At 36.8% G+C, this 22,109-nt stretch overlaps 1 protein-coding gene and 1 long non-coding RNA gene across 2 annotated transcripts in view; one reads left to right on the top strand and one right to left on the bottom strand.

Annotated features, from left to right (window-relative positions):
- LOC309660153 overlaps positions 1 to 22,109 on the bottom strand; it is a 639,313-nt gene that overhangs the window by 368,914 nt on the left and 248,290 nt on the right. The gene's annotated exons all lie outside the window — the stretch shown is intronic.
- Positions 1 to 22,109, top strand: part of EPHA6 (EPH receptor A6) — an 870,129-nt gene that overhangs the window by 703,504 nt on the left and 144,516 nt on the right. Inside the window, exon 13 of the mRNA XM_082460667.1 lies at positions 12,017 to 12,142. Coding sequence (XP_082316793.1) covers positions 12,017 to 12,142 — 126 coding nt within the window. The remainder of the gene's footprint in view (positions 1 to 12,016; positions 12,143 to 22,109) is intronic.

Here is a 22,109-nt window from a genome sequence, read left to right as displayed (position 1 = left end):
ATCCTGCTACTTTACCAAATTCATTGATTAGCTCTAGGAGTTTTCTGGTAGCATCTTTAGGATTCTCTATGTATAGTATCATGTCATCTGCAAATAGTGACAGCTTTACTTCTTCTTTTCCGATTTGGATTCCTTTTATTTCTTTGTCTTCTCTGATTGCTGTGGCTAACACTTCCAAAACTATGTTGAATAATAGTGGTGAGAGTGGGCAACCTTGTCTTGTTCCTGATCTTAGTGGAAATGGTTTCAGTTTTTCACCATTGAGGACAATGTTGGCTGTGGGTTTGTCATATATGGCCTTTATTATGTTGAGGAAAGTTCCCTCTATGCCTACTTTCTGCAGGGCTTTTATCATAAATGGGTGTTGAATTTTGTCGAAAGCTTTCTCTGCATCTATTGAGATGATCATATGGTTTTTCTCCTTCAGTTTGTTAATATGATGTATCACATTGATTGATTTGCGTATATTGAAGAATCCTTGCATTCCTGGGATAAACCCCACTTGATCATGGTGTATGATCCTTTTAATGTGCTGTTGGATTCTGTTTGCTAGTATTTTGTTGAGGATTTTTGCATCTATGTTCATCAGTGATATTGGCCTGTAGTTTTCTTTCTTTGTGACATCTTTGTCTGGTTTTGGTATCAGGGTGATGGTGGCCTCGTAGAATGAGTTTGGGAGTGTTCCTCCCTCTGCAATATTTTGGAAGAGTTTGAGAAGGATAGGTGTTAGCTCTTCTCTAAATGTTTGATAGAATTCACCTGTGAAGCCATGTGGTCCTGGGCTTTTGTTTGTTGGAAGGTTTTTAATCACAGTTTCAATTTCAGTGCTTGTGATTGGTCTGTTCATATTTTCTATTTCTTCCTGGTTCAGTCTCGGCAGTTTGTGCATTTCTAAGAATCTGTCCATTTCTTCCAGGTTGTCCATTTTATTGGCATAGAGTTGCTTGTAGTAATCTCTCATGATCTTTTGTATTTCTGCAGTGTCAGTGGTTACTTCTCCTTTTTCATTTCTAATTCTATTGATCTGAGTCTTCTCCCTTTTTCTCTTGATGAGTCTGGCTAATGGTTTATCAATTTTGTTTATCTTCTCAAAGAACCAGCTTTTAGTTTCATTGATTTTTGCTATTGTTTCCTTCATTTCTTTTTCATTTATTTCTGACCTGATCTTTATAATTTCTTTCCTTCTGTTGGCTTTGGGGTTTTTTTGTTCTTCTTTCTCTAATTGCTTTAGGTGCAAGGTTAGGTTGTTTATTCGAGATGTTTCCTGTTTCTTGAGGTAGGCTTGTATTGCTATAAACTTCCCTCTTAGCACTGCTTTTGCTGCGTCCCATAGGTTTTGGGTCGTCGTATCTCCATTGTCATTTGTTTCTAGGTATTTTTTGATTTCCCCTTTGATTTCTTCAGTGATCACTTCGTTATTAAGTAATGTATTGTGTAGCCTCCATGTGTTTGTATTTTTTACAGATCTTTTCCTGTAATTGATATCTAGTCTCATAGCGTTGTGGTCGGAAAAGATACTTGATACGATTTCAATTTTCTTAAATTTACCAAGGCTTGATTTGTGACCCAAGATATGATCTATCCTGGAGAATGTTCCATGAGCACTTGAGAAAAATGTGTATTCTGTTGTTTTTGGATGGAATGTCCTATAAATATCAATTAAGTCCATCTTGTTTAATGTATCATTTAAAGCTTGTGTTTCCTTATTTATTTTCATTTTGGATGATCTGTCCATTGGTGAGAGTGGGGTGTTAAAGTCCCCTACTATGATTGTGTTGCTGTCGATTTCCCCTTTTATGGCTGTTAGTATTTGCCTTATGTATTGAGGTGCTCCTATGTTGGGTGCATAAATATTTACAATTGTTATAGCTTCCTCTTGTATCGATCCCTTGATCATTATATAGTGTCCTTCTTTGTCTCTTGTAATAGTCTTTATTTTAAAGTCTATTTTGTCTGATATGAGGATTGCTACTCCAGCTTTCTTTTCATTTCCATTTGCATGGAATATCTTTTTCCATCCCCTCACTTTCAGTCTATATGTGTCTCTAGGTCTGAAGTGGGTCTCTTGTAGACAGCATATATATGGGTCTTGTTTTTGTATCCATTCAGCCAGCCTGTGTCTTTTGGTGGGAGCATTTAATCCATTTACATTCAAGGTAATTATCGATATGTATGTTCCTATTCCCATTTTCTTAAATGTTTTGGGTTTGTTATTGTAGGTGTTTTCCTTCTCTTGTGTTTCTTGCCTAGAGAAGTTCCTTTAGCATTTGTTGTAAAGCTGGTTTGGTGGTGCTGAACTCTCTCAGCTTTTGCTTGTCTGTAAAGGTTTTAATTTCTCCATCGAATCTGAATGAGATCCTTGCTGGGTAGTGTAATCTTGGTTGCAGGTTTTTCTCCTTCATCACTTTAAGTATATCCTGCCACTCCCTTCTGGCTTGCAGAGTTTCTGCTGAAAGATCAGATGTTAACCTTATGGGGATTCCCTTGTGTGTTATTTGTTTTTTTTCCCTTGCTGCCTTTAATATGTTTTCCTTATATTTAATTTTTGACAGTTTGATTTGATTTGTCTTGGTGTGTTTCTCCTTGGGTTTATCCTGTATGGGACTCTCTGTGCTTCCAGGACTTGATTAACTATTTCCTTTCCCATATTAGGGAAGTTTTCAACTATAATCTCTTCAAATATCTTCTCAGTCCCTTTCTTTTTCTTTTCTTCTTCTGGGACCCCTATAATTCGAATGTTGGCGCGTTTAATGTTGTCCCAGAGGTCTCTGAGACTGTCCTCAGTTCTTTTCATTCTTTTTTCTTTATCCTGCTCTGCAGTAGTTATTTCCACCATTTTATCTTCCAGGTCACTTATCCTTTCTTCTGCCTCAGTTATTCTGCTATTGATCCCATCTAGAGTATTTTTAATTTCATTTATTGTGGTTTTCATCATTGCTTGGTTCCTCTTTAGTTCTTCTACGTCCTTGTTAAATGTTTCTTGCATTTTGTCTATTCTATTTCCAAGATTTTGGATCATCCTTACTATCATTATTCTGAATTCTTTTTCAGGTAGACTACCTATTTCCTCTTCATTTGTTAAGTCTGGTATGTTCTGACCCTGCTCCTTCATCTGCTGTGTGTTTTTCTGTCGTCTCATTTTGCTTATCTTACTGTGTTTGGGGTCTCCTTTTCACAGGCTGCAGGTTCGTAGTTCCTGTTGTTTTTGGTATCTGTCCCCAGTGGCTAAGGTTGGTTCAGTGGGTTGTGTAGGCTTCCTGGTGGAGGGAACTAGTGCCTGAGCTCTGGTGGATGAGGTTGGATCTTGTCTTTCTGGTGGGCACGTCCACGTCTGGTGGTGTATTTTGGGGTGTCTGTGGCCTTATTATGATTTTAGGCAGCCTCTCTGCTAATGGATGGGGCTGTGTTCCTGTCTTGCTAGTTGTTTGGCATAGGGTGTTCAGCACTGTAGCTTGCTGGTCGTTGAGTGAAGCTGGGTCTTGATGTTGAGATGGAGATCTCTGAGAGATTTTTGCCGTTTGGTATTACGTGAAGCTGGGAGGTCTCTTGTGGACCAGTGTCCTGAAGTTGGCTCTCCCACCTCAGAGGCACGGCCCTGATGCCTGGCTGGAGCACCAAGAGCCTTTCGTCCACACGGCTCAGAGTAAAAGGGAGAAAAAATAGAAAGAAAGAAAGAAAGAAAGAAAGAAAGAAAGAAAGAAAGAAAGGAAGAAAGAAAGAAAGAAAGAAAGAAAGAAAGAAAGAAAGAAAGAAAGAAAGAAAGAAAGAAAGAAAGAAAGAGAAAGAAAGAAAGAAAGAAAGAAAGAAAGAAAGAAAGAAAAGAAAAGAAAAGAAAGAAGCTATAATATAGTGAAGTAAAATAAAGCTATTGTAAAGCAAAGCTATACAGACAAAATCGCACCCAGAAGCATATACATATACACTCACAAATAAAGGAAAAGGGGAAAAATTAATATATCCTGCTCCCAAAGTCCACCTCCTGAATTTGGGATGATTCGTTGTCTATTCAGGTATTCAACAGATGCAGGCACATCAAGTTGTTTGTGGAATTTTAATCCGCTGCTTCTAAGGCTGCTGGGAGAGATTTCCCCTTATCTTCCCTGTTCGCACAGTTCCTGGGGTTCAGCTTTGGATTTGGACCCGCCTCTGCGTGTAGGTCGCCTGAGGGCGTCTATTCCCCGCACAGACAGGACGGGGTTAAAGGAGCAGCTGCTTCGGGGGCTCTGGCTCACTCAGGCCGCGGGGAGGGAGGTGTACAGAGGAGGCGGGGTGAGCCTGCGGCAGCCGAGGCCGGCGTGACGTTGCACCAGCCTGAGGTGGGCAGTGCGTTCTCCCGGGGAACTTGTCCCCGGATCACGGGACCCTGGCAGTGGCGGGCTGCACAGGCTCCCGGGAGGGGCGATGTGGAGAGTGACCTGTGCTCACACACAGGCTTTTTGGAGGCGGCAGCAGCAGCCCCAGCGTCTCACGCCCGTCTCTGGGGTCCGTGCTGATCGCCGCGGCTCGCGCCTTTCTCTGGAGTTCGTTTAGGCGGCACTCTGAATCCCCTCTCCTTGCGCGCCGCGAAACAAAGAGGCAAGAAAAAGTCTCTTGCCTCTTCGGCAGCTGCAGACTTTTTCCCGGACTCCCTACCAGCCAGCTGTGGTGCGCTAACCCCTTCAGGCTGTGTTCACGCCGCCAGCCTCAGTCCTCTCCCTGCGATCCGACCGAAGCCCGAGCCTCAGCTCTCAGCCCCGCCCGCCGAGCAGACAAGCCTCTCGGGCTGGTGAGTGCTGCTCCGCGCCGAGCCTCTGTGCGGGAGTCTCTCCGTTTTTTTCCTCTGCGCCCCTGTTGCTGTGGGGTCTGCGGTGATCGCCGCGGCTCGCGCCCTTCTCTGGAGCTCGTTTAGGCGGCACTCTGAATCCCCTCTCCTTGCGCGCCGTGAAACAAAGAGGCAAGAAAAAGTCTCTTGCCTCTTCGGCAGCTGCAGACTTTTTCCCGGTCTCCCTCCCAGCCAGCTGTTGTGCGCTAACCCCTTCAGGCTGTGTTCACGCTGCCAGCCTCAGTCCTCTCCCTGCGATCCGACCGAAGCCGAGCCTCAGCTCCCAGCCCCGCCCGCCCCGGCGGGGGAGCAGACAAGCCTCTCGGGCTGGAGAGTGCTGCTCGGCGCCGAGCCTCTGTGCGGGAATCTCTCCGTTTTTCCCTCTGCGCCCCTGTTGCTGTGGGATCCGCGCTGGTAGCTGCGGCTCGCGCCCGTCTCTGAAGTTCGTTTAGGCAGCGCTCTGAATCCCCTCTCCTCGCGCACCAGGAAACAAAGAGGGAAGAAAAAGTCTCTTGCCTCTTCGGCAGGTGCAGACTTTTTCCCGGACTCCCTCTCGGCTAGCTGTGGTGCACTAGCCCCTTCAGGCTGTGTTCACGCCGCCAACCCCAGTCCTCTCCCCGCGATCCGACCGAAGCCCGAGCCTCAGCTCCCAGCCTCCACCTGCCCTGGCAGGTGAGCAGACAAGCCTCTCGGGCTGGTGAGTGCTGCTCGGCGCCGAGCCTCCGTGCGGGAACCTCTCCGCTTTGCCCTCCGCACCCCTGTTTCTGCACTCTCCTCCGTGGCTCCGAAGCTTCCCCCTCCGCCACCCGCAGTCTCCGCCCGCGAAGGGGCTTCCTAGTGCGTGGAAATCTTTCCTCCTTCACGGCTCCCTCCCACTAGTGCAGGTGCCATCCCTATTCTTTTGTCTCTGTTATTTCTTTTTTCTTTTGCCCTACCCAAGTACGGGGGGAGTTTCTTGCCTTTTTGGAGGTCGGACGTTTTCTGCCAGCGTTCAGTGGGTGTTCTGTGGGAGCAGTTCCACGTGTAGATGTATTTCTACTGTATCTGTGGGAAGGAAGGTGATCTCCGCGTCTTACTCTTCCGCCATCTTCCCGAGGACCCCCTGAAACTGCCCTTTTTGCTTCAATAATTTTATTATGACCTATTGAACAACAGGATGAGAAACCTATAAAATTCATATTGCAATGACCTGAAGGATTAAAAAAGAAGCCAAAACAAAGCAGTAATGGTTGCATGATCTTTAATTGTATTTGGTGCCGAAGAATCTACATGGAGATTAGCTGTGCTAAAAGGAAAATACTAATTTCATTGTAGGCATATTTCCATTTATAAGAATTTAGGAAATGGGCAAAATTTTGTAATGGCATCTTTGGCTTAGCTTAGTTAGAATCATTTCCTGAAAACAGTAGTGTCATATCAAAAAATATTTTATTTCCACTTTTTGTACTAGAAATGTGTCATAGTGCCAGGTAAAAAAGAGGTGCTTCAATAAATATTTACTGGATAAATGAATAAATCTGTAAATGGATAAAAGGATAAATGAATGAGTCATTCATAAACAGAATGATTCTCTCTCACATTCTAAGCCTAATTAAAAATTAGCTCTTGGCTAGTCATTAGAAAGTTGCCACTGGCCTAGGAAGCAAGTAAGCAGGCAGAGTATTTCCTTAGATCCTAGCAAGATATTTGCCTAAGGAGCAATTTGTCACTTTTCATTCATCATTGATGTATCCACTTATTCAGCTTGCACTCTGTGCATCTTCTGATCTACTTAGAAGAGACCAAGTTGGGTTCCCAGCTGGCCCATCTCAAGCTTTACAATAAAGCAGGAATCTTTTCTGTACCAAATTAGGCAGAGCAGCTTACTTTTTTCTAGACTGCATGCTATTACATAAAGAGACCAAAAATAAAGTTCTCAGTGGAGTGAAAGAGTCATTCTTCCAATGCCTTACATGAAAATAGCTCTTCTTACGGTTGCTGGTCCTCTTCACTGGTGATGTAACTGTTCGAGTTTGAGTCTTCATCCACCATCACAGAAAATTAGGAAGCATGTGTTCAAACAAAACTAATGAGCTTATGGTTTTCTTTTACTTCTCTCAGAGGAAGAAAGAATGTGTAATGCTATAAATTATTGTAACAGAAGAAGAAAGAGGCACATACATGAGATACACAAGGAGTGGAGGGAAACACAAACAATCTGACAAAGAAGGGACAGCTGAAATTCGACAGATGACAGATAGATGATAGATAGATAGATAGATAGATAGATAGATAGATAGATAGATAGATAGATAGATAGATGGATAGACAGGCAGGCAGGCAGACAGACAGACAGACAGGGAAAGAGGTAGAGAATCTTTGAAGGTTCAGAAGTGAGCATTTCTCAGGAAAAACAGCCCTTCGACATAGCATTTGGTTTAACAGACTATGTTATCACTGAACTTTGAAATTATTCGTACTGTAGCTCAGAGATACCATCATTAACCAAAACCCCACAGTTATGGAGAGGCTGCTATGTGTCAGTTACAGAACTCTATACCGGATACTCAAGGGTGAAGAAAGGATCTCTACTCTGAATGTATACATACTCAATTCTTAGCTCTCCAAATTTTTGGTCTTGTCCCTGTCAGTAAACATTTTTGAGCCCAAAATCTCTACTATATGAATACTAATTTATGTCATATATATCTACTATTTTACTGTATTTATTGTAGTTTTATATTTATTATAAGCCACTCACAAAATATATTTAAAGGAATGAAATTAAAATATTTTGAGATAATATTCACTTATATATTAATAACACAGACTTTATCAATTTAGGTCTGATTGTAAGTTCAGTTTATTTCAATACTTGCTTTCAAATAATAATCACACCACACATAGGCACAATATACATAAAATGCTACATATTAGGGCCAGGTTTGTTATGTTATGTGTAAATCCTTGTTTTTAGTATTGTTCCCAGTGACTATTTGTGATCTACTCTTTTTAGATCAGATTAAATCATCCTTGCATTTCATATTGTGCTTGAAAAAGAACTCAATTTAGGAGTTGAAGACAGAGTTTCCATACACTATATTTATTTAATATACTCACATGTGTACATGTATTTTAAGTTTCCAATTCTAAATTGTTTGTCTTGCATTAAGACTATGCATTCTTTGTCTATACGTAGATCAAATGGTTATCTGCAAAAATACAGCCTAATGGAAACAATTTGAAGGAGTCAAATCTCAAAAGTTCATGTTATAGGGATACTGCCCTTATTAAACTTTTCGGCATCAAAATTAAATTATTGATATGTAATCTTTGAAAAAATGATTTGTTCTATTGGGGGTATGTGTATGTGTGGGGGAGAGGGGTAGTTCTTCATTAGAAAATTTAATTAATCTTTATTTCTGTTTCTCACCTAAAGCGGTTTCTTTTTAAAAAACATTAGGGCTAATAGTATTGTCTTATATTTATGATAATTTACTCACATTTAAACCTCACAAACAGCCCCGTTAGGTAGGGTCAGTTACTTTCATTTCACAGAGGAGAAAGTTGAGGCACAAAAAGTTTAAGGTCATAGTTTGTTATCTTTTACACAAATTCTTAATGATATCTAATTTCTAATATAAAGTTATTTCAGAGAGATTGCTGCAATATCAAATGAAAAATGGGATTGCTTTTCATTGAGTTTGTGCTAAATATATTTTATTATAATTCTTTGAAAACTGCTAACTCTACAGGCAACATTATTCTCAGATGATCTGAGTGATCAGTCCTCCATTAATTAATGTCAGAATACAGGCTGCACCAACTTCTTCACACTGTTTCTTTACCTCATCATATGACCTATTCATTAGCAACCATTTTTTTAGGATTCTTTATTCTCGGACAGTGTTTTTCAGTGGGTGCTACCAGCATTTTGAAAGAGAATTCCCATTTGTGCAGGCAGGATACCACTTACTGCAATGCCTTCAGCATGCATCCTGACCCCCACCCACTAAACACCAGTGATGTCTTCCCACAGTCATAATGTGCAAGGCTCCCTAAATGCATTGAGAACCACTGAGTTAATGAAAGACATAAATCACCAACCCCTGCAGCCAGTGACTTATGTTAATCTTACCTTACACCAGTAGTTAATAGTGTCTCTTATCCATCTGATATCCATAAGTGTTTGAAATTATATTAGAGTAGGGTTACCAGGTTTAGCAAGTAAAAATATAGAACACCCAGTGATCTGGTAACTCTATATTACAGGCAGTATAATGCTAATGTCACATGTTGGTCTCTCTTTAACCCGCAACTCAAGATCACTAACAAATTGGAAACTCAAGAATTTGAGATTTAGAAAAGCATGTATGAAGTGACACATGTTACATTTCAAACTTGTAATGGCTAGAGGAATACTCTCATCACATAAAAATCTAATTTGTATTAACAAATACTTAGCCTATTGAAAGTAACTAAAATCAAAATACTCGTGGAAATTTATATTTATCCTGGTATAGATAGTAGACATTGTTTATTATTCAGCTACAATGTAATTGATTAATAAATTCCACCATTACTTAAAAAAACCCAGTCAGATGGGGTCAGCAACTTAAGCAATAGAGCAAATCAGACTAAAATTATTTCATATCAAATTCCAAAAGGTTTGTGAACTTAATTTCTTGTGAATTAAGAGATAAGGGAATTATAACAAAGAATAACTTCAGTTTTCCTGATTGAACTGTGAAAACGTAGAGCTGTAGTGTTTCCTGCAATCTCTATTGACATGGCTGACCTTAAGAAGAAAACTGATAAGGCGTTATTATCACATAATGTGATATCTCAGTGGAATATATATTCATGCGCACCAGCTTTTCTCTTTGTTTCAGATATAAAAAATGACCGTTACTTAAAGAAGAGATGCCACAATAAATGAAAGACTTTTTAACCCACAGTAAAGAAACGTAACAAAGCCATTATGAATGATGCAGCAAGTTTAGGAAAATGAAAGCTGCTATTAAAGATGACAGGCCATCACAACAACAAAAGTAGTAATCAGTGTAATTGTAGCAATAAAATAATATTTGTATTTAGTTTCTTTCAAGGAGTTAAAATAATGGACATCTTTTCTAAGTTAACAGTTTTGAATAATGTTGGAAAAAATTGCAAAAACTCAGATAAAAAGCTCTAAATGTGAAGCAGATAAACATTATCTAGAGTCACCGCTCTACATGCTTTTGTTTTCCTTCAGATTTCCTTTAAGATGATTACATTTATGTCCCTTTTACTTTCCTGTTCATGATGATGATATTCTTTTTCTTTATAATCTAGTGTTCTTGAACCAGGCTTCTGATTACTTGACTTCAATAAATCCACAGCTAAAATTGGATCATTTTTGGTTTTCACAGCATGTAATAAAATCTGAATTTCTTGTAATTATTTTTCCTGTTGTAAAATCCCCATTTCTTTTGTAACTTTAAATAAGAATGCTTTATAAATATATAATTATCTCCACGTGGTATTCAGTGAAGCTCCTTACGTTGACGAGTGTTTTCGCAGATGATGATGAAACGTTGCAGTGCGGGAAATGCCTCGCGTGGGCAACACCGCACACAGGCTTATGGTAACTTTATGCTCAGTGATAAATATCCCATGTAGTAACAAAAGAGTAATTAATTTCACTGTTCATGGAAAGTTACCTCAGAGCACTTTCTGGCTTACATTTGGCATTTTTGCCACACCTCTGAATGTTTAAGGGACTCCAGCTCTGCTGGGCCATTTTACTAAAGCCCCATAAAATACACAACAAAACCAGTTTATTCACAGTATAAGACACTCTTTCTATGCTTTCTTTAATCCAGGGCACAATATATAAGCCTCACCTGTGAAAACATTCATTGTAACCTTGCTCTTTCATAAAAACATCTCTAAAGATCTAATAAATGCTTTTTCTTTAGCAACAACTTTCTCCATAGAAGCAAGATATAGACAGTATGGTATACCACCTCCCTTTAGTCCTGGTCAAAGTTAAAGAAAAATCAAATTTTAACTTATTTTAGGTGCAAAATTTGTGTCAAAGAACAGAGCAAAGTCTTTTCAAAAATACAGGGCTTGCTAAATTTGAACTGGGTCTCTACATATGAAAACTGCTGTGCCTGATGGGGGGTTTCAGAGGTCTCGAATGAGATGCATTTCTTACAACTATCAGTGTAACTTGCTTTAAAGGTATTATTGTGATTTAAACTTAGATATACTATATCAATTACCAGTGCTGCCCATGCACTAATGTTGTATGTATATTACATTTTCTTCTGAATGATTTTAGTATCTTTCAGGTCATTGAGAGATAATGTAATGCCTTGAAAGATAATGTAATGCCACTATTCCAAAGTGCTAAGTTTCTAACTCGTATTCAGGGGATCTCAATCTCCCATATAGGAAATGACTCATTTATTTTTAATCTATAGTGGAAAGACTTTGTCCTGGGAGTCCACCAGCTATGTGATATCACTTCCCCCACTCAGTTTGCTGGTCTGTAAAACGTGGATTTTTTGACTGGATGATCTCTAAAGTCCTTTTCAGCTCTCATATTCTTTTATTCTGTGATTCATTATATTATTTTATGGATAAACATCCAAGTAGTTTACCTTTTTTTTTTTTGCTTCTCTCTCAATAGCCTTCTTAAAAATGAAAAAGCATGTGGTTCTACCTTTGCAAACTCTCATGTCTTGTCCCTAATAGAAAAGTGAAGCAAATTAAGAAATGTGTATGTTGTTTTTCTTACCACTATTTCAAAAACATGTGTAATTACTGTATGGTATAGAAGCTTTCCTCATTTTAAGCTCTCTTACTGATGCACCTAAAGTAAATCACTGCTCTTTCTAGTGCAGCACAAATCCCAGATCCTATCGTGGCTATTTTCTGGATATCTTTAGCTCATGTAGAGATGAATTCTGTATATATTCTGTCAAATGTAGACATAGAAATTTCATCTTAGCATTCTGATGCTTCTAAACCCTCTTGAATTGTAACTAGTTAAGGTAACTTTCTTTTCAAAAAACTAGGTTTATTTCTTAAATTTGTGAATAAAAATGCATTCCATTCCTTTTAATTTCATAGCTTCCTTGTAAGGTTTGATTTCTTTGTTGATTATAGGTTTGTTCCAATTAAATGATCAACAACTTTTCCACAAAGAATACTTTTTGATTAACGTCAATTTTTATCTCTTAAAAGGATCCTTCCCGGCCATTGGGGTGGAAACGTTTTGCCCCAGCTTCCTGAGGGCAGGGTTTTTAAATAGCCTCCAGGCCCCGCATCCAGTGCCAGGGAGAGGATCTTTGCCCCCCAGGATTCCTGCTGGTAGGTATTTCAGGTGAAGTTTTCTGCCACCGTATACAGCAGTAGGACTGTGCTTACAATTGACAGAACAATACAAAAATAAATATTTCTAAAATATATTGTTGAACAGAAATGCAAGCGACTTTTTAAAATGCAGGAACCACATTTGTGATACCTAATGCTCTGAAAATAATATAAAGGAAGTAGAAGAAGGATCTGTAAACTGAGCACCCAATCGGCATAGTGCTGCCTCTTCTAGGAAAGTTTTTTCATAAATAAAAACTAGAGACCAGGTCCCAAATTCGTAACTCAAGAATAAAACAGGGATGAATTTAAGCCACTTTACCACTTGGAACTGGCTAGAAAAAAGAATTTAAAACTGAGTGTTATTAACTGAAAAAGTAATTTTATATCTGAGTAAGTTTACAGGGATTTAAAGTTCCATTTCACTAAAGAAAAAATGATTTGAAAAAAGGCCAGAAAGTAGCAAATTTGGAAGAAATTTTTGAGAAAGAAAATTAACATGCAGTTTTCCCTAAAAATATCAGTCTGACCAAAGCCATATTTTATCAATGAGGAAAAACAAAATATAGGATATTGAGCATTTTAAAATGAAATTTCAAAGTTTAGTAAATCACTTTGTATATTATCCTTGGTATTATTATAATCATAAATTAGTTTACTCTTGTCATTTTGTAAAATATCCAGCTGCCTTCCTCCCTGGTACCTGAGGCATGCAAATCCAGTTTATATTTTATGTGTGTTTAGCAAGATGGAATTAGGATATTAATTCTTGGAGTTTTTATCATAATTCTTGTGTTTCTTATCACAGTTAATACTTATGCTACAAATTGTGGTAATGATACCAATATTTTCAGGAGGGCTGGCCCAGACAGCAGAATAATGGAAACATTTGAAAAACTAAGAAATACAATGGAAACAAAATCCCATCATGCACATTTCTTGTTTTTCTTAGCAAAATTATTCCATCAAAGCCTAAAATTATTACACTGACATTTTTCTTTTGCCTTTCAGTTACCCTTGCCTACTTAGTTATAACATACAAAAAGTAACAACCATAAATATGCTTTAGTGTCATTTGGTTTTATCGTTGGATAATTACTAAAGTGGTTGGAGACTTTGTAGCCAGCAATGCCACTGATAAGTAGGAACCAAAATTATATGAAATAAAAATTAGTAATTTTAATTCTAATGAGTGTTATGCCACCTTTTTTCTCCCTAGAAAAAAAGATGGTATCAGTTGCACACGAATTTTATTGTTGGTGGTAGTAGTGATCGTGGTGTTGCAAAAAATTGGAAATAAAAATCTATATAAACTGAGCTCTCAGAGTTAACTGCAAATATAAAAATATAGCATTCATGTCTATTAATATTTCAGTGACTGGAATTGAAGAGGTGAGCAGACGATTTATAGCTTAATGACAAACTTAACTCTTAATGACAAATCTTGGTAGATTTAGGTATGTTTGGCAGAAATGACATTACAAATCAGTAGTGACTTGAATTATTCAACATCACTGGTAAAAATGACAACCCTTGTCATTTAGCCACTGAGCCTGATAGAAGTAAGATGGTGTTTCTATAACACAGACACAAAACAACTTTCCAGAGAGGGATCTAAAAGAACATCCAGCGCCCTCTTCTTCTAGGCTTTAAGCCAGATTTGCCTCCAACCTTCATGGGAGAGAAAACCCAGTTCAGTTTCCATGACTTAAATACAAATCAGGTGTAAAACAATTGTTTCATAAAAAATGTATAGATCTAAACTTGTCCCCTCAAACTGAAATTAACTCAACTCACTTTTTCTGGCTTGTATCACTTTGATAAGTGATCCCTGTACACTTTCTCTGGTACTTTTCAGTAATCACTGCTATGATTTCTAAGGTAATTTTTATCCTCTTCCATTCAACTGTAGCTTATTTCCCAAGAATTCTCTTTATATTTTGTATAAAGAGGAACGAAGCAATGATATGAGAAGTTTTTATTATTTCATATTTAAAAAAAAAAAAGAACCCTAAACTATTTCTTTGCCACCTAATAGCTGAGTGACTCTTCAGGTTTAGGACATCAATTTGAGGGCAGAAAGCACTTCCTTCCTTGACCTGTATCATGGTACCTTAAAAAGCTGGCCAAAGGTTGATGCCTACTGGGCAGAAATTAATTTGCTTTCTACCAATTGTTTATATGTTACAGTACTTTTAGGGTCTCATAAGACATTTGCTATGTCATTCAAGAAATCACAAAATCTGTTCTAATGATGGTACTAATTTAGTTCCCAGTTACTTCTTTAATCAAATTTAAATGAGATACATGATTATGTCTTATATAAAATAGTTTCTTTGCATTCATGTCACACTGTGCTATCAAGGAGCAATATTTTTGCAGTATGTATTTTTACACTAACTGCAATAATAAGAGAATCACTGAATCATGAGAACCAGAAAGCAGACAAGCCTGAAATCAGTATTTATGTAATGGTTGTCAAGTATTTATATGACCTTTCACATTTCTAGAAAGGTCATAGTAAAGGGTTATTATTCTTAGTTTCAAATAGAGAAAAATACCAGGAAATAATTGGCTGAAAGTTGAATAGCAAGTATATTCATATATTTATTGCAATGCTTTTCAAATAGTAGTCATCCAATGAAGTAGGAAAATCTCGGGAGAGAGAAGTCAGGAAGAGTGGGGAGGGGAGCTGAGAGAAGCAAAGAGGATGGAGAAAGACAGGAGAAATTAGAAAGACATAAGTGAAATTATATTTTTTGAATCAAACTCTTCTCCATTGTATTCTTCCCTATTAAAATCAAATTCTACCTCCTTGAAAAGAATTAATGTCCCTCTTGGAAATATGTTATCAGGTATATACCCTAAAATAAGCTTGCTCTCTTTGCTCCATCTAGTTATTTCTTTGATTTATTTCTATAATCAAACAGTATTTGAAAGTGGGTAGAACATTTTATATGCCATAGAGTATTGATTATACATAGGGTCTTAGACTGATGACTTATCTTATGACACCTTTGCCTTTACACATTTAGTGGCTTATATGCTTACCATAAACAAAGAAAATCAGAGTAATAAAGGCAGTGAGAAACAGAATTATGCACTGGTAATGATGGTGTAATAATATATGGAAGTTGCACTGGTCCAGTCTTCCCTGTTACTTCACAGCAATAACTATCTGACATCATGTGATATCTTAAATTTATATAAGATCCAAACATTACAATGTGTCTTGAAAACTAGACTTATTTATAAAATATAAAGGCATATTCATTATACTCAGAAAGTAACATCTTAGGTTGAGTATGATTAAATCAAAAATTATACCTTACATTTTTCTAGCAGTTTTCTGTCAGTTGTGGAAGACTTGATAATATTTTTCATTACTGAAGTAATTCATATGTATAGCTTAGATTCTAGGCCAAACTCAGTTATATGCCTTAAAGTAAGAAGCTTTTTCAATTATAAGCAAAGCCTACAAAAGAGAAAACATAGGAAACAGGCAGCATGTGGGATATAGAAATAGATAAATTCTAAAAATAAAAATCAATATTGAAGGTCTTCCTAATACTTCCTTTGTGGTTAGTCTTGGAAGCTCTTTAATTTTTGAGGGGATGTTCTTCTGAAACGCCATCTTGGTTTGTCTACCTATGCTTTAAATATAATGCTATATATAAAACACCTCCTTTGACATTTTTACCTGAGCTGCTCTCTGTTGCATGCCATGTGTGAGGTTCAAGGTAAATGGCAAAGATGGGGTAAATAGCTCTCTTCACCTTCTTGCTTTGTCAATTTTGTGAGACTTCCTCACTGCTTACTCTGAATCAGTTTAAAAAATAAACATGAACACATGGGGACTCAAAAATCAGATTTGCAATTACTAGGTATATGATTAATAGTAATGTTTAATATTATTTATTTATTTTTACCTTTGCAAAGAGATTTGAATGAGCCTTATACTCAAGTACCCAGACTTTTTCATATCCTCACTACTGTCCCCCTGACTAGTAATGTTAAGATATGAATTCACAATCCAGTTTTGTATAAACGAGTAACAGATCCAACTAGACCATTTCTATAGCAAAGGACTTACAGTGCTGAGCCAATATTAAAATGTCTTCAAAGTCTATTAACAATGATTATCAGTATTTTCCTTTCCATATTTCATGTGAAATCCTATCTGATATGGAGTCTGGGCAAATATTGCATGCACTATTATCCAGTCAAAAAAATGTTTTATTGAGAAGGCATATAGTTTAGATATTAGAAATAAGCCAGGAAAAATAAATAAGGTTGAAGCTGCAGAGAATCTAGGATCTTGTGAGTATAATATTATCAGATCTTGATGCATATAGAGGACTGCAGAAAAGCGGTAATGCAAATACTTAAGACTGGATGGCAGACTTTGAAGGAATATCCAATGAGTTAAGGAAAACTGACATGAATTCAGTTTGCCAAGGGAAATCAACAGTGGAAAAGTATATACCTTTTAAATACAATCAAACTGCAGTTCAGAAAAATCAAAGTAAACCATTTCATTTCTTTGTATGTTCAGGCATCCTAAAAGAAAAGTCAGTAACTTTGTTTTCAATCTACAATTGGACGTTTCAAAATTAATCACTTTTGACAACATTTCTGCTTGCTAAAGTTCTCCTGAGGATGATTATTCTTTTTATATTTTTCTGTAGTATATATGGCAATTTGCTTTATTTTATCTTTAACAAATACTTTTGTAATAAATATACATAAAAGATAAGATTGTGGTTTACTTTTTAAGTAAGAGGTCTTCAGGGAAAAAAAAAAGGCTCTTCTTTAATTGAAGGGTGTATATTTTATATATTTCTGCAGCTGAAAATGTTGCCAGTTACCCTGAGTAAGATGTGTGTAAATGAGTGTTTTTGTGTGTACCTGCTTAAATGAAAAGCTAATTATAATAGGAATAGGATAAACTGGATTAAATGTGCAAAGTAAGATCCTGAATAAATGATTCAAAATGTAAACTGTGGTGAAAAGAGAAACCTTCATCTCAATTCTTAACTCCTGGTTTCTTTATTCCTTGCCATTTGTGTGATTTCAAGCCCCAGTAAGCCCTACCCGATACTCATCTGCACAGTTGTGTCTCCTGGAGAACTCTTCTCCTTGAAAGTTTGTTCAGCTGCAGACTTCAGAAGGAAATCCTGTAAACTGCAACTATTTGAAAACTAGGGTAGGGACTCTGAAGCAGGGTCAGACAGGAACCCAAGATTATTCTATTTCAGGCCTGAGGAAAGGCATAGAGAAGAGACGGTCACTGATAAAATGACAAAGGGAACACACCCAGCCAACAGAAGCACAAGGAAGGTGACATGAGTGACTGTATTTCTAGTTATACACCCATAAACAACCCCCTTCAAGTATTTGCGACACGTTATTGCTAGGTTAAAGTTACTTAAAAACACTTTTGGGCATATATTGGTAGATTCCAAAACCAATGCAAGAAGGGCTAGCCGGATAATGTTAAGATGGTGTTCAATCTGCTTCCTCTGTTGCTTAAAAGTCAGTGAATTCCAAAGAGCATGCACGTCATCTTGTGGTTCTTTGGTTTACTTGAGGAGAAATACACAAAAGGTTAGAAAATGATTTAAAACCTAAATTTAAGACAACTTGAAGATATCATTTGGAAAAAGAAAAGTCAGGATGGGAACACATACAAAATGAAGGTGTAATTTGAACCTTCAAGCATCATTCAGTTTATAAAAACTTTAATCTGTTGCAGGGTCTATGAGTTTAAGGGCTCCTATGGACCGACGGTCGTGATGTTGTGGTACAGGTCATAGACTCAGATTCCTTATCGATTATACTTTGTTTCTTGGCCAAAAATAACATAGACTCTCTTTTCCAAGAAAATGGGCATACGATCATATAAATAAATGTTTGTATACAATTTCAGGAGGTCTCTGGACACCCTGAAGTCCATCAGTGAAGAATTTCAGATTATTAAAAACTCAGTGTTCTATGTATAAAGTTTTGTTTTAAGACATCGTGAACAGCAGCATCTTTCTGTAAGACTGACCATGCATTTAAAAGAGAAAAAGAAACAAAGCAGCAGGATGCATTTGATATCAAGCTCTCGAACATTTACAGAGAATTTCTATTTTTTTCCTACCAGAAAGATTAAAAATCTTAAAAGAGCCTTTAAGTGATCTCCAGATTCTTTTTACTAGTTCTTTTTACTTTCCTACTTTCAGATTCCGTAAATAGTTTTAGCCTTTGACTTTCGCTCTTCTTTCTTATTAGCATAAATGTTTCTTTTATCTTAAGATCATTTCAGTAAGTTTGAGTCTTAAAAATCCAGACTTTATTTATATGACAACTTAAATTCTCAGTTGAGAACATATATCTACCCTCTAGGGACATTCATGTTTTATTATTACAAATTATACCATCAATTTTGGTCCTATTCAAAGAAACTATCAACACTTTCAAAAGATTCATCCAGGAGTCATTTTCTTCTCCCAAAGAAAAATTCTGAAAAACTTTACACAGCTTGCTAAAGCTTAGTCCCCATGTGAGTCAGTATTTAATCTTTGTGTTGGTTGGAATTGTTGTGTTGGTGTGTTTTCACCTTACTGGAAAACATGATAAGAAACTGAGCTGCTTAAATGCTTCTTGCTCTTTCATAGGGCAGCATGCTTGCCCTCCTGGGCTGCTGGGCCACTTAAGAACATAAGAAGGGCGGGGAAAGACCATACCTATTGTAAAACACATCTCATCTCAGCATTCATTCTTTTGCATTGCAGGACAAAGCACAGTGGAAGTTGCCCTGTGGCACAATGTTAACTTTTCATAGTTCTATCCACAGAGGTCTTACAGAAAGTGTATTTAGCAAAATTGAACATTAAAAAAAAAGTTAAATCCTTTGTAAGAATTGCAGAAAAGATTCAAAAATAAGTAGTAACTTTCCTGGGGGGCGGGGAAAAGAAAAGTAGTTGGTAGTTTAATTTACATCATATGTATGATTCATTTAACAATGTTTTCTCCATTATAATTAAAATCTCACCATAAATAACCTATGCAGTTAGGATTAAATATATCCTGTCCAGAGGTTTGTTTGATTTTTAAATTTTCTGTTGATTTTCTTTTGATTAGTGAATAATACAAAAGACCAAAAGGCTGAATATTTGATCGTTTATGTAATCACAACACACTTTTGAAGCCAGGAGTAAAGCACAACATTTGAAACACTATTGGAAAATATGACACTTTCTTCCCAAAGCTTCAAGACTCTTTCTGAAAACATTCCTTTGTATAGGAAACTTAAGGTCATTGTCATAAACTGATGTTTAAGAGATGGAGAAAGCAAAATCTAAAGGCTGTTCCAGCAAGTTTCCTTAGCACACATTTCCAGTTTATATAGATTATCATAAGGCTTTATGGAGCTTTAAAATCCTAGAACTTCTCAAGGACAAAACATCTTTGGCAGCAACACAATGCCCAGTCCATAATGGCTTTCCAAGATGTGTTTCTAAGATGAGACACAGAGATTTGGGGTAATGCTTCATGTACTCTAAATTACTAATGGAGACCCAAGTATTATCTGGGGGTATGACAAGATGGACAAGCATTCAGACTCTGGAGCCAGATTGCCTGGCTTCAAGCCCTGGCTCTGCCAATTGCCCAGTGTGTATCCTTGGACAAGTTCCTTAAACCCTCAGTACATCCATAATCTTATCTGTTAAATTGAACTAGTGACTATACTCACCACAGGGGTTGGTGTGAGGATTAAATGAGTTAGCACATGTAAAGCCGTTAGAACAATGCCTGGCTCACTGAAAAACTTATTTTTTAAGTCAATTATTATTACATATGTGCTGATTTAGATGTAGTATCTATTTTTTAATTACCCACACAAAAACTTTGTACAGATAGAAACCAAGAACAAAAGTGGCATAAAATTATTTATTTGACATGCAGTTTAATGTGGTTTTGAAAAACTTAGCACATATTTCCTGTTTCATGTTTATGTTTTGAACATTTCAGAGTATTTCAAGTCATGAGGATTCTCTGATATGTTCATTATTCATTGCTACCTAGTGGTAATTAAACTATAGATTATTGTATAATCAATTATTTCTTTCATAATAACTGGAAATCTAAAAATCATAAATCAACTAATTTCAATGCATGTGCTTTTAATTTGATCCTTATCACATATGACTTTTATACATGTGGATGTAATAAAAAATCAAGAAAGCCATTCTTAAAAACTCATATGTTATTAAAATTTTGCAATATGGTTAGTGTCTTATGTTGAAAACCACAGTCTAACATCAGACATCTTTGGCAGTAACTTTCATTGCCAACAAGACACTTCTAGTTAAAGAGAAATCTTTTTGCCCGTATGTAATTTCCAGTAGAAAAAGGACAGTACTGAATATTACTGAAGTTAATTGATACAGATGGTATGCCACTGCTTTCTGGAACTGTCAGAAAAATTATGTTTCATTTCTTTAGCCTCACATCTTAGACTTACTCTAAAACAAATCTAGAAGTGCCACTGTTTTCATAAATGCAAATCAACCCTCCTAATTTCTGCTCAACTGTTTTATCACAGAATAAAATAATTTATTCTTCAGCATTAATCCAAGGTTATTTGGCTCACTTCTGAATTTAAGAAGCAAAATAAAGAAATTAAGAGAAAGCATGGAACCAAATTAACAATAAATATTATATAGATTTAGGGGTTTCAAATAGTTCTAAGGTTAAAATCAATTCCAGAGTAACCTAAGGTATATTGGTAGAGGTCCAAATCTGTAAATAGAGTACAGAAGACACAAGATGGCTTTTTAGGTAAGAATAAGACTCTACTTCCTACAGAAGCTATTTCTAAGAAACTCTATATTATAGTATGGTATTTAAAGTAAGAAAATACCCATTTTGATTATTTTACTCTAGGAGAAACCATCCTGTTCTTTAAAGCAACTTCAAGCCTGTTGATTTCAGGTGTAAAGAATTTAAGTGGACCTTTGAGACAGGAAAATTCCTAAATATATTGATCTTAGTCATTTTCAGTAGTGAACCTTCTTCACTCTGAAAAATACTTCTTAGCTTAGGATTCAACATCTAGTCAGTAAGGTAAGATATAATACTCACATTTACTCATTCGTTCTTTAAGCTGTTATTGGATGGTTTGATGTTTATAGTATCAGGTACTATTCTCTGTGTTGTAAACTCATTATCTCACTTAATCCCACACCTCACTCGATGGAGAAGGTGGATTAACACCTCCTCCACAGTGATTTAATCTATCTCATGAGATGGAGGAGGTATTATTATTATGTAAAAATATACAAATGAGGAATGTATATAGTGTACAAATGGGGAGACTGAAGCAGTGAGGTCAGTGAGTTATGAAAGGTCACTTGCCCAAAGTGGAAGAGTCTTCAATAGCATGCTATCTGACTCTAATCCCACATCTTCTCACTGCACTGTGCTGAGCACACAAGGCGTAAGGTAATAAACCATCCCAGTTTGCCTGGGACACAAGGATTTCAGTGATAAAACCAGGAATTAACTGTATCATATAAAACATGTAAATAGCAGTTATTTTTACTTTGCCATAAGATATAAAAGAATCTTTATGTCAATGCCAAAGTACAATAAAATATGGAAATGATCCATTTTTATAAAACTATTTTTTTCTACATAGTGAACAATTGTAATAAGAAAGGGGAAGCAGATAACTACGCCCAAAAGGGAAAGAAAGCAAAGGTTCACCAACATTTTTGAACGACAACTATTGCCAGACTCTGTGTCAATTATACGTTTTTTCATCTACTCCTTTGAAAAATCACATATAGTATGTAATATTATCCTCATTTTATAGATGCAAAAACTGAAAGAGCTAAAATAACTTGCCCAAGATCATGCAGGTAGCATAGCTAGAATTGGAATTGTTTTTTTTCCTCAAAACCATATATTTTAT

Source organism: Balaenoptera physalus, assembly GCF_965194825.1.
Source record: "Balaenoptera physalus genome assembly, chromosome: 4".
In the NCBI taxonomy this organism is placed as follows: Eukaryota; Metazoa; Chordata; class Mammalia; order Artiodactyla; family Balaenopteridae; genus Balaenoptera; species Balaenoptera physalus.
This window is presented reverse-complemented; position numbering and strand designations above follow the sequence as displayed.